Genomic DNA, 15,292 nt, shown 5'->3' on the forward strand with positions numbered 1-15,292 from the left:
TTAATGTGATATATGGAACTACATTTGTTGCTTTTGAATTTTGTGAACTGACTTGTTCTTCTTTTTTTTACATCAAATTATGCTGACAATTTTGTTGAATAAAATTTGTCAGCAAAATTCGTGTTGTTTTTTTTATCCACTTTTTTAAAATAGTGTTTTAAAATTCAGTGTGTAAAAAAATCCAGTGCAGAAATGTTTGTAGCTCCAAGACTCACTTCCGGTAAAGACAGACTGAAGCAAGTCACGTGATTTGTTTACGCACAATTTTTAATAATGCACACATTTGTCATAAAATAAAATGATACAATTACCTTTAAAAATAAGATGATATTTGTCCGTCTACTGTTTTTTTTAAAAATTCAATTAAAGCTGCTATACGTATGCTTTGGTCACCTGGCAACGCCAGAACGCCTTTGCGACCAATCAGAGGGCTCGAAAGGGCGCGTTGATACACACTAACTCAACCTGGTGCTTAAATGGTGATCCACTTTGGCTTCATAAGTCACTGTAGGGTTTTATTAACTACTGATGTTATTTTTGGAGTGTATAAATTACTGAAAAAAATAGAGTCACAAAGTAATGGTTTTAAAAAGCAGAAATAATCAAGTGGCGAGGACTGCGTCACGGCGCGGAGGCGTACTATTTGCTTTCGTGCCGTGCTGCGGTAGTATAAAAACTGGCGCCGGCGTGGTCAAGGGGACGCTTGAACTTAGCGAGCTAACGGTGTTGTCGTGTCCGCGCTCGAAGCACCCTGAGCGGACTCATGCTGGCTGGGCACACCGAGGATATGTAACCTCCTCTCCCTTGCTTACCGGCTTCCAAACCCCGTCACGAACACTCTGAATGCCTGCGGGGAGCTCTTTTGGGAACGTACGTATCACATTTCCATCTCTTGTCCGGAACTTACGGAAGTTTGACCGCCGCTTTTTGAGCGAAATGTTTTGAGTTTTGGAAGATTCCTACTTGAAGCTCGATGGCGAGCAGCTGTGCGAGTTGTCGCCTGTCGTTTTGGTTACTTTTAAACGGGGGGGGGACACTTGCTAACTAGCACACCTGCTAACTAGCTCACTAGTCAACCTGCTAACTAACACTCCCAACTTGCTAGCCAGCCTACGTCACAGTTTTAATTTGTTTTTAAACTTAACTTTATTTTTCTTCGTATCGTCATTGAAGTCAGTCATTGACTCATTGAGCTGTCAAATTATTTTAATTAGTCCAAGGTTGTTTTTTTTCCAAAAAGAGCAACATTTAATGTCTCAGCACTTCTGGAATAAAAGGACCGAGCGCGTGAGGATTCTAGAACTGCGTGTGCGTGCGTCCCCACTCTTGACGTCCCCACTGGTGCGCGTGCGTCCCCCCACTCTTGACGTCCCATGTTTTGTCTTTTTCGTGACGTTTTGATGACGACAAAAACTAGGATAAGATGGATTTGAACATTTTAATGTACTTTTTATTGATTTTTTAAAAAAAATACTTTTTTGGGTTCTCTGTAAAGGTCGTTATTAGGGGTGTGGGGAAAAAAAATCGATTCGGATTCGAATTCGAATCGCGATTCTCACGTTGTGCGATTCAGAATCGATTCTCATTAAAAAAAAATCGATTTAATTTATTTAAAATTTTTTTTTTTTTTTTTTTTAATTAATCAATCCAACAAAACAATACACAGCAATACCATAACAATGCAATCCAATTCCAAAACCAAACCCGACCCAGCAACACTCAGAACTGCAATAAACAGAGCAATTGAGAGGAGACACAAACACGACACACAACAAACCAAAAGTAGTGAAACAAAAATGAATATTATCAACAATAGTACCAATATTAGTTAAAATTTCAACATAGCAGTGATTAAAAATCCCTCATTGACATTATCATTAGACATTTATAAAAAAAAGAATAGTGTCACAGTGGCTTACACTTTCATCGCATCTCATAAGCTTGACAACACACTGTGTCCAATATTTTCACAAAGATAAAATAAGTCATATTTTTGGTTCATTTAATAGTTAAAACAAATTGACATTATTGCAATCAGTTGATAAAACATTGTCCTTTACAATTATAAAAGCTTTTTAGAAAAATCTACTACTCCGCTTGCATGTCAGCAGACTGGGGTAGATCCTGCTGAAATCCTATGTATTGAATGAATAGAGAATCCTTTTGAATCGGGAAAATATCGTTTTTGATTCGAGAATCGTGTTGAATTGAAAAAAAATCGATTGTGAATTGAATCGTGACCCCAAGAATCGATATTGAATCGAATCGTGGGACACCCAAAGATTCACAGCCCTAATCGTTATTGTTTATTATGGTGCATGGAGGAGTCGAACAGTCCCTGTCGCTATTTGGGACGCGCTGATTTTGGTGAGACTTTTTAAATTCTATTTTATTTTAGATTACAAGGTTTCCGCGGGTCATTGGAAAAAAAAGCATCAAGTCATAAATGGGATTTTTGATGCCTTTTTTATGACCAGCGGCAACCTTGTAATATAAAATAAAATCCGATTTAAAAAGTAGACTCACGAAAATCGGCCAATGACCAGCGCGTCCCGATTAGCGACAGCGAGCGAGGTTTGGAACTGTTGCTAATATACTCAGTTCGACTCCTCCAAGCACAATAATAAACAATAACGATCTTTACAAATAACCCAAAGTATTTTTTAAAAATGAGTCAATAAAAAGTAAATTAAAATTATTTTATTTACATGAAACCAAATTACTAAATTTTAAACATGGATTTTAAAGAGCTTCAATTTGATGTGATTCCAAGTCATTTACATATTTTTATATAAATATGAATGTATTAATATTTTGGTAAAAAAAAAAAATGTTGTATTAAATCAGTAAATATATTGACTTTGTGCCTCCTTAAAAATATTCTAATATTTTAGGATTTTTATTGAGAATTAAGTTGTATTTTTCTGTACTATTAAATAAGATTAAAACTAAAGTTGTTTTTGTCTGAGGTGGTTTGATAAATATTTAGTAAACGTTACTCATTTTTATATGCTAATTTAATTCATCTTTTTAAATAATAAATGTACACATTTTTTATGTAAATATATTTGTTACATTATACATGTAATAGTATCAAAAAAGTTTTACTTTTTAATGTACCGTCTATTAAAAATTTGAATTCAAAATGAAAATGTATTTTTGTAGTATTAAATTAAGTTCCCCGACCCAGTAGAAAAAAATTGTCGGGTGGTTTGTTTTGTTGTCTTTTTGTTGCCAATTGCAATTGAATGCAATTTTTAATGCCTGTGGACAACAAAACAAACCACCCGACCCAGTTTTTTTTCTACTGGGTCGGGGATCTTAATTTAATACTACAAAAATACCTTTTCACTTTGAGTTCAAATTTTTGAATATATTTTAAAAGACAGTACATTAAAAAGTAAAACTTTTTTGATACTATTACATGTATAATGTAACAAATATATTTACATTAAAAATGTGAACATTTTATTTAAAAAGCATATAAAAATGAGTAACGTTTACTAAATATTTATCAAACTGCCTCAGACAAAAACAACTTTAGTTTTAATCTTATTTAATAGTACAAAAATACAACTTAATTCTCAATAAAAATCCTAAAATATTAGAATATTTTTAAGGAGGCACAAAGTCAATATATTTACTGATTAAATTTATTTTATTTATTTTTTTAACCAAAATAATACATTCATTTTTATATAAAAATATGTAAATGACTTGGAATCACATCAAATTGAAGCTCTTTAAAATTTAGTCATTTGGCTTTGTGTAAAAAAATTATTTTTAATTCACTTTTTATTGACTCATTTAAAAAAAAAAATACTTTGGGTTCTCTGTAAAGATCGTTATTGTTCATTATTGTGCTTGGAGGAGTCGAACTGAGTATATTAGCAACTGTTTCAAACCTCGCTCGCTGTCGCTAATCAGGACGCGCTGGTCATCGGCCGATTTTCGTGAGTCTACTTTTTAAATCTGATTTTATTTTATATTACAAGGTTGCCGCGGGTCATAAAAAAGGCATCAAAAGTCATTAAATGGATTTTGCGAAAACGAAGGCCTTAAATGGCATAAAGAGCATTAAATACGATGTCCACAGGCATTAAAAATTGCATTCAATTGCAATTTGCAACCAAAAGACAACAAAACAAACCACCCGACCCAGTTTTTTCTCCTGGGGGGAGGGGAGTTCAATATTTATTGAAGTGAAATTTTTGCGGGCAAATATCAAGTCCATTTTATCTTGATGTTTGTTTACCTTTTTAGGATAATTAAGTTATATATTCTGATTACATGTCTGCTTAATGTGGCCACAGTTAATGTCAACTTTTCAACATTATTATTGTCAAATGCATACAACTTTGTCGATACGTTTCGATGCTTTTGACTACAGAGCGCATATAAGCCGCACCCACTAAATTTGAGTAAAAAAAGAAAAATTAATTCCAAATATTACGCGCACCAGACTATAAGTCGCAGATAAATATGTTGTGAAATTAGTTTTTTACACACAAAAGTTTATTTACATATACCTTAATTGTTTCCAAACGGTGTCTGTAACACGGCAGTAAAACGGCTGATCAAGCAAAACAGAAGTCATTGTTATGGACCCACTAGCTGCGGAAGCTAGCTCTCTAATCGGCTAAACAGACTCAATAACTCCACGGTGACGTTTTGGTGAATTTACAAAACTGAAACAATACAAAAAGAATGCCATTGTAAGTTAATAATACTAACACACACTCTTAAACGTGTTAGCATGTTAGCTAATGCTAACGAATCTAGCTTCAATACATTACGATAGCACATACAAATATGCATGAAAACAACTCCTACAGACATCACACATGGGATGGTTTAGTAAGTAAGAATTGTTGTATTGTAAAACTTACAAACATTTATTGGAGAGATGAATGAAGAATCCTTATCAGAAACACTATGGGTCGTTTTACTTCTGGTCCAAGACACGAAACAGGAAGTACATTTTCAACATGAAGCACCTGCAAACTCGTCCAAAAGATTGCCCCGGAGCACAAACGATAACACATCTTTTCAGTGTCTTTGCTTGAGTTTAGCGAAAATTATGAAACTCAAAACATTATGGCCATTAATGAAGAAAAATCCATAAATTAGCTGCACCGTTTAATAAGCCGCAGTGTTCAAAGCATAGCAAAAAAGTAGCGGCTTATTGTCCGAAAATTCGAAAAAATACTTTGATCACTGAAAGAGCGCTGCAGAAAAACCAGATGTTGTGATGACGTGTAAAAACTTCCGTCCTTTCCTGCGCGCACGAAAGACGTGAAATGGCAAACGTGGCCTTGTGTAGACTGCAGTCACATATAATTAGGGCCGCAACTAACGATTCATTTGATAATCGATTAATCTGTCGATTATTACTTCGATTAATGATCGGATAAAAGAGACAAACTACATTTCTATCCTTTCCAGTATTTTATTGAAAAAAAACAGCATACTAGCACCATACTTATTTTGATTGTTTCTCAGCTGTTTGTACATGTTGCAGTTTATAAATAAAGGTTATAAAAAATAAAATTAAAAATTGCCTCTGCGCATGCGCATAGCATAGATCCAACGAATCGATGACTAAATTAATCGCCAACTATTTTTATAATCGATTTTAATCGATTTAATGGATTAGTTGTTGCAGCCCTACATATAATATAACAGATTCTGACTACATCCTGATGTGATTCAAATCCCATGCCAAAATATCCGATTTGAGTGTCTAGACTGGCAAAAAATGTCAGAAAAATCCGTAAACAAAGCCTTGGAAAATCGTTCTAGAAGGTTAAAAACATCTCGCTGTACCTAATCGGAACGTGACAACGGTCGTGAAAAAGTACATTGCCGGTTAATGTCTGTCACAAACGCCGGCTGACAAGCGGCTAGCAGCTAAATATGTTTTTGTTGATTAAGATTGCTTTCTTTTAATTTATAGGGTTTTTTTGGTCAGGAGTTGGAATATTTGTGGAATATGAAAACGATAAGTACATGCAGAATTTTTTCACCAAAAATGTATTTAAAAAAAAAAAACAAATTTTCACGATTTAATAACAAAAATGTTGCTCACATGTTAATATTCAATGAAACTGTCAGCATAATTTGATGTAAAAATAAATACAATAAAAAGTCCACAAAGTCAGTGTTTTATTAAATTAACCTCCATACTTCCCACTTTTGGGATTTAAACCCTTTTAAAATATTTCACTGAAAAAGTTTTCATTTTCCTCGTTTGTTTTTTTTACACAAAAACAAAGATTTTACCATTACTGAATTTTAAACATGGATTTTAAAGGTCTTAGGTTTGATTGTAAGTCATATTTTGAAACAATAAGTATACATATTTTTGTTAAATGTATTTATTAATGATTGTATTATTTTTAAAATCATTGTCTGCTTTGTAGTAGTTTGTACAATAAAAACACAGTAATGTACCAATACTTTGTAATATTTTATTGAGAATTAAGTTGTATTTGTTGTAGTATTAAACATGATTTTAACTTAAAAGTTGTCTCAAGAGGTTTAATAAATATTTGGTAAACTAATTTTTCAAAGAAAATTGATCCCAGACTATTTTAATTTAAAGTGCAAACAGTAATTATATTTAATTTTTTTTAAAATATATTAACATTTTAAAGTCAGCGTGTGCCTAATTTCGGATCAAATGTTTTGCCTTTTGATGGGGCGGTGGATTTTAAACTTTTTTATGATGCAACCCAGTACATTCCAGGAGTTTTACATTGAACAAAACACAATTTTAAGTTAAAAAAGGAAATAATTGTATCGATAGTTATATTTTGGCCTTCTATAAAGCAGATTTAAGGTTGCTTTCTTTTACTTTCAATGTATTGTTTTGGTCAGGTGTTGGTTTCTATGCAACTGTTGGGTGAACGCTAAGGCTGCAGCTAACGATTATTTTTCTATCGATTAATCTATAGATTATTTTTCGATTAATCGGTTAATCTATAGATTATTTTTCCTTTTACCGATTTATTTTTTTATTCAAAATGAAGATGAAAAAATAAATGTGGCCACTCAGTCAACATTGACGACAACAACATGACTAAATATTCTGTAACAATGTAAACATTTAAAACTTTTAACATTTAACAAAATTAAAAGTAGCTTATTTGCTTTTTAATGTGCAAATATAAAAGTCAACATCCAGTGCAAATCTTAATATTCTGCAATAGTATAAGCATTTCAAAAGTAAAAGTATTGCTTATTTTGCTTTAAAATGTGCAAAAATAAAGATAAACATCCAATACAAAAAAGTGCAAAACGAAATATTCTGTAACAGTGTAAACATTTCAACAAAAGTGAAAGTATTGCTTATTTGCTAAAATGTGCAAAAATAAAGATAAACATCCAATACAAAAAAGTGCCAATCTAAATATTCTGGAGCACTGTAAACATTAAGTATTGCTTTTAAAATGTGCAAAATAAACATCCAGTCCAACACAGTACACAATAACCAATTCTACTCATTCCAGTGAGTGACTAACAGTTGTAATGAAGAAAGGTTAGCATGTGTACATGCTCTGGTTCTTTTCTTGTTTACAATATTCCCAGCAGCTGAAAATAGGCGCTCAGAAGGTGTCGATGTGGCTGGAACTGAGAGGTAATTAGCCTTCACCTCAAGCCAGGACTGCGAGTGAGCTGAGCTGCTGTTTATATTTCTAGAAGGTCAACGGGCTCATAGTGATGTTACTAGTAGTTGACTGGGAGGTTTATTATCATTTGGGGAGAGTCCGCTGCCTGATGCTCACCTGCTAAACACCTATCTGCTCCACGCTGAAGCGCTGACTACATGCGCTCTGAATACACACTGCTGATTGGCTGATAATGCTGCGTGTGTACCAATCAGATGGTTGTGTGGGTGGGACAATGCTGCGTGTGTACCAATCAGATGGTTGTGTGGGTGGGACAATGCTGCGTGTGTACCAATCAGATGGTTGTGTGGGTGGGACAATGCTGCGTGCTGAGACAGAGGCAGAGGAGCGAAGCAGCTTGTTAAGACTTTAGCAGCTAAAGTTAGCTTTAGCTTAGAAACTCGTTTGGTACACCCCCTTACCGAACCGAAAGCCCCGTACCGAAACGGTTCAATACAAAACACGTACCGTTACACCCCTAGCAGATACAAATGACACATTCATGTTTTTGTGTAATGATAACGTATGCTCATGCGGACGATTGACTAGTTGATGGTTTTCTTTTCAAATGTTCGTTCATAGCCGTTGTGCTGCTATGATAGGCCATTTACGCTCGACACAGTGTGCATACAACAACATTATTAGGCCGTTTATTGAAATACTTCCACACTTTTGACCACTTTTGGCGTGCTTTTCCCCCCTCGCTCGCATCGTCTGCTTTGATCGTCTGCTTTGCGCTTCGCCATGACGGTAGTGTGACGTAAATACGCGACGCGTCGACGCACAAAAACGGCGTCGACGTATTTACGTAACCGATGACGTCGACTACGTCGACGCATCGTTTCAGCCTTAGTGAACGCCACTAATTTTTCTAGAAAAATAGCCAAACTGAAAAAAAATAAATGATGCAATTTATCATATATCAAGGCTATTTTAAATTAGATTGCACAGTACAAATATTACTGGATTTAAATGACCAGTGATAATATTAAGGCCAATGTTTACCTTCTGTACCTCCCTTACTAAATATTTACTTACATGATAAAGATGTAAAAAAAGTTTTTAAGGAGCTGGTTGACATGAAATATTCAAAAACAATTGCTGCTCCCCTAAACTAATCATAATAATCAGCTTCATTGTGAAGTACCATTATCACTGGAGGAAGAGGATAAACATGTTACACACCCTAGGGTGAGCTAATAGCTAAGCTAGCTTAAAACACCACAAATGTAAGTGCTTGGTAAAGTTTCAGACGTGCACGTGACAGCAGAAAGAGTTCTAGAGCGGGGAATATAGCGAAGGTCGGTGTTGCCAGCATGGCATCCATCCATAGCTTGGTGGTGTCTATTAAGGGGAGTATCACCATGACATTTTAAACTAGTTTTATTTACAAACTGTGAATAATGCCTTGGACACAGGATGATTTTGAGAGCAAAAAGCAAATGATTAATATATGGTAGTTTTTGTTAACGATCAAACAATTGTGTGCAATAAGAGAATATTTTAAAACAATACACGTAGAAAAGTGTAAAGTTACTACATGTGATCTCCCTGGTGGATGATGAATGGGCAGCATACACCGCTGGTGGTCCCTAATGTTGTGACCTAGAGGTGTTTATTTGGTACACTTCAAGTAGTTTTTGTAATATTATTACTACATACAGCTACATTTCAAGTAGTTTTTGTAGTATTACTACATACAGCTACATTTCAAGTGGTTTTTGTAGTATTACTACATACAGCTACATTTCAAGTGGTTTTTGTAGTATTGTTACTACATACAGCTACATTTCAAGTAGTTTTTGTAGTATTGTTACTACATACAGCTACATTTCAAGTAGTTTTTGTAGTATTGTTACTACATACAGCTACATTTCAAGTAGTTTTTGTAGTATTGCTACATACAGCTACATTTCAAGTAGTTTTTGTGGTATTACTACATACAGCTACATTTCAAGTAGTTTTTGTGGTATTACTACATACAACTACACTTCAAGTAGTTTTTGTAGTATTACTACATACAGCTACACTTAAAGTGGTTTTTGTAGTATTACTACATACAGCTACACTTAAAGTAGTTTTTGTAGTGTTACTACATACAGCTACACTTAAAGTAGTTTTTGTAGTGTTACTACATACAGCTACATTTCAAGTGGTTTTTGTAGTATTACTACATACAGCTACATTTCAAGTGGTTTTTGTAGTATTACTACTACATACAGCTACATTTCAAGTAGTTTTTGTAGTATTACTACTATATACAGCTACATTTGAAGTAGTTTTTGTAGTATTACTACTACATACAGCTACATTTGAAGTAGTTTTTGTAGTATTACTACTACATACAGCTACATTTGAAGTAGTTTTTGTAGTATTACTACTACATACAGCTACATTTCAAGTAGTTTTTGTAGTATTACTACTACATACAGCTACATTTCAAGTAGTTTTTGTAGTATTACTACTACATACAGCTACATTTCAAGTAGTTTTTGTAGTATTACTACTACATACAGCTACATTTCAAGTATCGTTTGCTTGTTTAAAAGCAAAACATTTTTTTTTTTTTGCCTGTTTGCACCGTTTTTGGGTATTTGGTATTCCTCAAAGTGGCAAAGATGTAAATTCAAGATATTTATGAAACTATGTTGCCCATTTGTCGTCGTTGCCAGTCCACCATTCTTTATTTCCTGTAGCGGTGTTTGTAGTTTCGATGAAAGTGTCCACTGGTTAGCGATAATTATCAGTGGTATGAAGCAGCTGTGGAAAGTTCCTTCCTAATGTTGAAGTGGTGAGCAACTCTCTAACGACTAATTAGGACGCCTGCACATTTTAATTAACTTAACTGTCAGCTTTTGACGTTTTTCCAGGCGTGTGCTAAAAACCATTAAAATGATTTGTTGTTTCTGAGTTAACAACTTTAATTGGTTGTCACGCGCTACCTTGAAGAATTTGTTGTGAAAAGGTGTAGCACGCAATTTCTTTTAAAAAGAAACTGATAATATTGTATGAAGAAGTAGGATGTAGCACCAATGAGTGCAGTAGTGTTATGAAGTAATGTATTAATAATGTACGGTACAGGTGTCACACTCAACACCTGGAAGGAATTTTTCTTACTAAATGTGTTCAACTTTGCATTTTGCCAGAAAAAAAAACCGTATTTTCCAAACTGTAAAGCGGTGTATAAGCCACACCCACTAAATTTTAAAAGGAAAAACAAAATGTTTTCAATAAAAAACTGACTATAAGCCGTGGTGAAATGAGTTATTTACACAGAAATGTTTGTTTACATACCTTTAATTGTTTCCAAACAGTGTCTGTAACACGGCAGTAAAACGTCTGATCAAACAAAACAGAAGTCATGGTATCTTTGTATATTGTATATTTTGTTTTGTAAATATTTTTATATACATTTGTATTTCTATAAATATAAATTTTTTTAATTACCGTATTTTTCGGATTATAAATTGCAATTTTTTTCATAGTTTGGCCGAGGGTGCGATTTATACTCTGGAGCGATTTATGTGTGAAATTGTTAACACATTACCGTAAAATATCAAATATTATTTATCTCATTCACGTAAGAGACTAGGCGTATATGTGGAGTTGGCAGAGTTGTTTAGAAGCGAGACCGAGGAAGAAGATTTCATGGGATTTAGCAATTAGGAGTGACAGATTGTTAGGTAAACGTATTGCATGTTCTATATGTTATAGTTATTTCCAATCCAATTCACTTTATTTATATAGCACATTTGAACAACAATAATGTTTCCAAAGTGCTGCACAGCCATGTTAAAAACAATATTATGCTCCACCAATGACTGAATAAAAACAAAAAATAAATATAAAACCAATATGAAAATAAATATGATTAAAAACGATTTTAAAGGGTAAAACCAATTAAAACAGTAAATAGAAATCAAAATGTATTAAAAAAACACAGGACAACAGAAGACTCTTACCATAATATGTTACGTTAACATACCAGGCACGTTCTCAGTTGGTTATTTATGCCTCATATAATGTACACTTATTCAGCCTGTGGTTCACTATTCTTTATTTTAAATTGCCTTTCAAATGTCTATTCTTGGTGTTGGGTTTTATCAAATAAATTTCCCCAAAAAATGCGACTTTATATATGTTTTTTCCTTCTTTATTATGCATTTTCGGCCGGTGCGATTTATACTCCGGAGTGATTTATAATCCGAAAAATACGGTATGTATTTTTTGTAAAAATTTCTATTTTTTAAAATATTTCTATATTTTTTTAACACATCTCTATTTTTTGAATAGTTAAAAAAAAATAATAATGTATTTTTTGTAAAATAAATCTTTAAAAAAATACATGTATGTATTTTTTGTAAATTTCTATATTTTTTTAACTATATATTTTTTAATGTATATATTGCTTAATATATATTTTTTAAATAAATATTTCTGTTTTTTTTAAACAAATTGATTTATCTTTTCAATATAGTTTCTTAAAATGTATTTTTTAAATACACATTTAAAAAAAATATATATAATTTTTTGCCACAACTTTCTGAAAAAGCTGCAAATTCTGGCATATTTGGGCAAAGTGGAGAAATTCAGCAGAATCTTTGAGCTGAATGTTTTCTGTGGGCGGGGCTTGGCATCACATGACTGACGGATGTTTGCTTGCCCCTCAGCTGAAGTAACCGCTGCGACAAGATGGCCGCCGAGGAGGCACAGAGCGTCCTGACGTGGGAGCAAGTGAGTCGCCTGGACGAGGTCCTGAGCGAGGTGGTCCCGGTCCATGGCCGCGGCAACTTCCCCACGCTGGAGGTGCGCCTGAGGGACATCGTGGCGCGCGTGCGCTCCAGCCTGGCGCTGAGCGGCGTGCGCGTGAAGGACGTGCGCCTCAACGGCTCCACGGCGAGCCACGTGCTGGTGCAGGACGTGGGCTGGAGCTACAAGGACCTGGACCTCATCTTCCGCGTGGACCTGCCGCACGAGGCCGACTTCCGGCTGGTGCGCGACGTGGTGCTGGGCACCCTGCTGGACTTCCTGCCCGACGGCGTCAACAAGGAGAAGATCACGGCGATGACCTTGAAGGAGGCCTACGTGCAGAAGCTGGCCAAGGTCTGCACGGAGCAGGACCGCTGGAGCCTGATCTCGCTGTCCAACAAGCACGGGCGCAACGTGGAGCTCAAGTTCGTGGACTGCATCCGCCGCCAGTTCGAGTTCAGCGTGGACTCCTTCCAGATCGTCCTGGACTCCATGTTGGCCTTCTACCGCTCGGACGTCGCCATGACGCCCGCCCGCCACCCGGCCGTGCGCGGCGAGAGCGTGTACGGCGACTTCCAGGAGGCGCTGGGCCACCTGCGCGACAAGCTCATCGCCACGCGGCGGCCCGAGGAGATCCGCGGCGGCGGCCTGCTCAAGTACTGCAACCTGCTGGTGCGCGACTTCCGGCCCGCCAGCGAGGAGGAGCTGAAGGCGCTGGAGCGCTACATGTGCTCGCGCTTCTTCATCGACTTCCCCGACATCGGCGAGCAGCAGCGCAAGGTGGAGGCTTACCTGCACAGCCACTTTGTGGGCGAGGACGCCAGCAAGTACGACTACCTCATGATCCTCCGCCGCGTGGTCAACGAGAGCACCGTCTGCCTCATGGGACACGAGCGCCGCCAGACGCTGCACCTCATCTCGCTCATGGCCTTCCGCGTGCTGGCCGAGCAGAACGCCATCCCCGACGCCTCCTGCGTCACCTGCTACTACCAGCCGGCGCCGTACGTGCGCGACAGCAACTTCAGCAACTACTACGTGGCCAACCGCAACATTCCAACATGGCTGCCCTGCAACTGATGTTGGACGCCCAAGTGAAAAGACAGAAAAAAAAATTACAAAAGTAGAAACGGGGTGGAAAAAAAAGAGCACAATTGAAAGTTTGGGTTGGTGGTTCTGGTTCTGGTTCTGGTTTTGGTCCAAAAGGAGAATTTACTTTTTAATTCATTTTGCCAAAAGTGAATCATGTTAAAACTGTTTTATGTTTGCCAGCAGAGTGAGCGCTCTTGTCTTTTATGGAGGATCTGTGCGGCAACCCTACCCCGCCGCTAAAATTATCCTGGTCTCCCCCCCCCCCCGGCCTGCTGTGGTCGCACCCCATGTGTGGGCATTGGGCGGCGGCCACAAGCCCCGCCCCCTCCGGATGACCTCACGCCATTCTTATTATTAGCCGCTGTTGGGAAAGAAGTTGCGTAAGGTTGGCGACCTCTCCACGCCCCCGCAGCTGCTGTTTGCGCCTGATAAACTTCTTATCAGGCCCCGCCCCCTCGCCTTGGCGAGGCCCCGCCCACTGCTGCTCTGGACCAAATAGTTTTTGTGCGCCAACCCACTCGTGTGCCACACTTTTTGTTGTTTTTGGAGAGTTTTTAATTTTTCTATGATTTGAAGACGCGACGTCGCCCAGCAGAGCAGCTTATTTTTTTGTTTTGAAGGCAGCACTGACCTCCTTTTCTCTTCCTTAACTTAACTTAGTTTAGTGCCGCTGGCCCTTGCCAGGTAAAGGAGCTAACCGGGGATCAAACATGGGTCACTTAGCGGCCCCTAGCGGACACGCTAATGCTAACAAACCCAAATTAGAGGCTGAAACACTTCCTGGTGGGAGCGATGACGCCCTTTTTGGCGGCGAGGATGAAGAGCGTTTACGCCTGTCAGACCAGCATCGGGGCTAAAAGCTGATCATGTGCAGGAAGTGGGGGTGTTTTTCTGCTGCAAACGCCACTGTGTTACATTTTTTGACGTCCTCCGCTGGTTGCGGGGATGTTTGTTGGAGGCTCAGTGGCGACGCTTGTGTGTGCGCTGTAGTCTTACAACAGGAGAACTTTTTCCTTTGCAGCAGGTGTGTGTGTGTGTGTGTGTGTGTGTGAGCGTGCACGTGATGTGTGTGTGTGTGTCACACGTGCACGTTATTTTGTAAAACTAGTACAAGGAAAAAAGATCTTGGTGTCGCGTTGGGGAATATTATGTTTTTTTTGTTGGCACTTTGACCTCATTGGACTTTTTCCTTGTTGATGAAAATGTGCCTGAAGAGGAAATAATAATAATGAATAAAAATATTGAACGCAAAAAAATTGTTTATCCTGATTATTGAGGTCATGTGACCTTTTTCACTTCATCTACCTTCTGAGCTCATTAGAAGCAAATCATCAAACAAGAGGATAGGAGCGAAAACTGTATCACGATATCAGTGTTTGATATCGGTGGAAGTCGATAATTATTTATGACCAATTTAAAATCACATTGAACACTTAACAATAATCTCTTAATATTATGTGAGAAATTCTTCATAAACTGCAAGAAAATAGTGCAACGTGTGAAAATGTAAACAGTGAGAAACCTGAGAACTATTTTCTGCAGATTTAATGTCAGGAAGATACAGCTGTGCTCAAAGCAGTGGTCCCCCAACCACCGGGCCGTGGCATATTGGTACTGGGCCGCACAAGAAATAAAAACTTATTTTTTTTAAATTAAATGAACATAAAAAACACAATATATACGTAATATATCAATATAGATCAATACAGTCTGCAGGGATACACTCCGTAAGCACACATGATTGTATTTCTTTATGACAAAAAAATAAAAATAAAAAACCATTA

At 37.0% G+C, this 15,292-nt stretch overlaps 1 protein-coding gene across 1 annotated transcript; it reads left to right on the forward strand.

Moving 5' to 3' along the window:
* The first annotated feature begins 680 nt into the window (after positions 1-680).
* On the forward strand, positions 681-14,764 carry tent5c (terminal nucleotidyltransferase 5C). The gene is made up of 2 exons (XM_062061529.1): positions 681-870; positions 12,341-14,764. Exon 2 carries the CDS (start codon positions 12,363-12,365, stop codon positions 13,494-13,496), a length of 1,134 nt encoding a protein of 377 aa, XP_061917513.1. The 5' UTR covers positions 681-870; positions 12,341-12,362; the 3' UTR covers positions 13,497-14,764.
* Positions 14,765-15,292: the final 528 nt, after the last annotated feature.

This window comes from Entelurus aequoreus, linkage group LG10 (assembly GCF_033978785.1).
Source record: "Entelurus aequoreus isolate RoL-2023_Sb linkage group LG10, RoL_Eaeq_v1.1, whole genome shotgun sequence".
NCBI lineage: Eukaryota > Metazoa > Chordata > Actinopteri > Syngnathiformes > Syngnathidae > Entelurus > Entelurus aequoreus.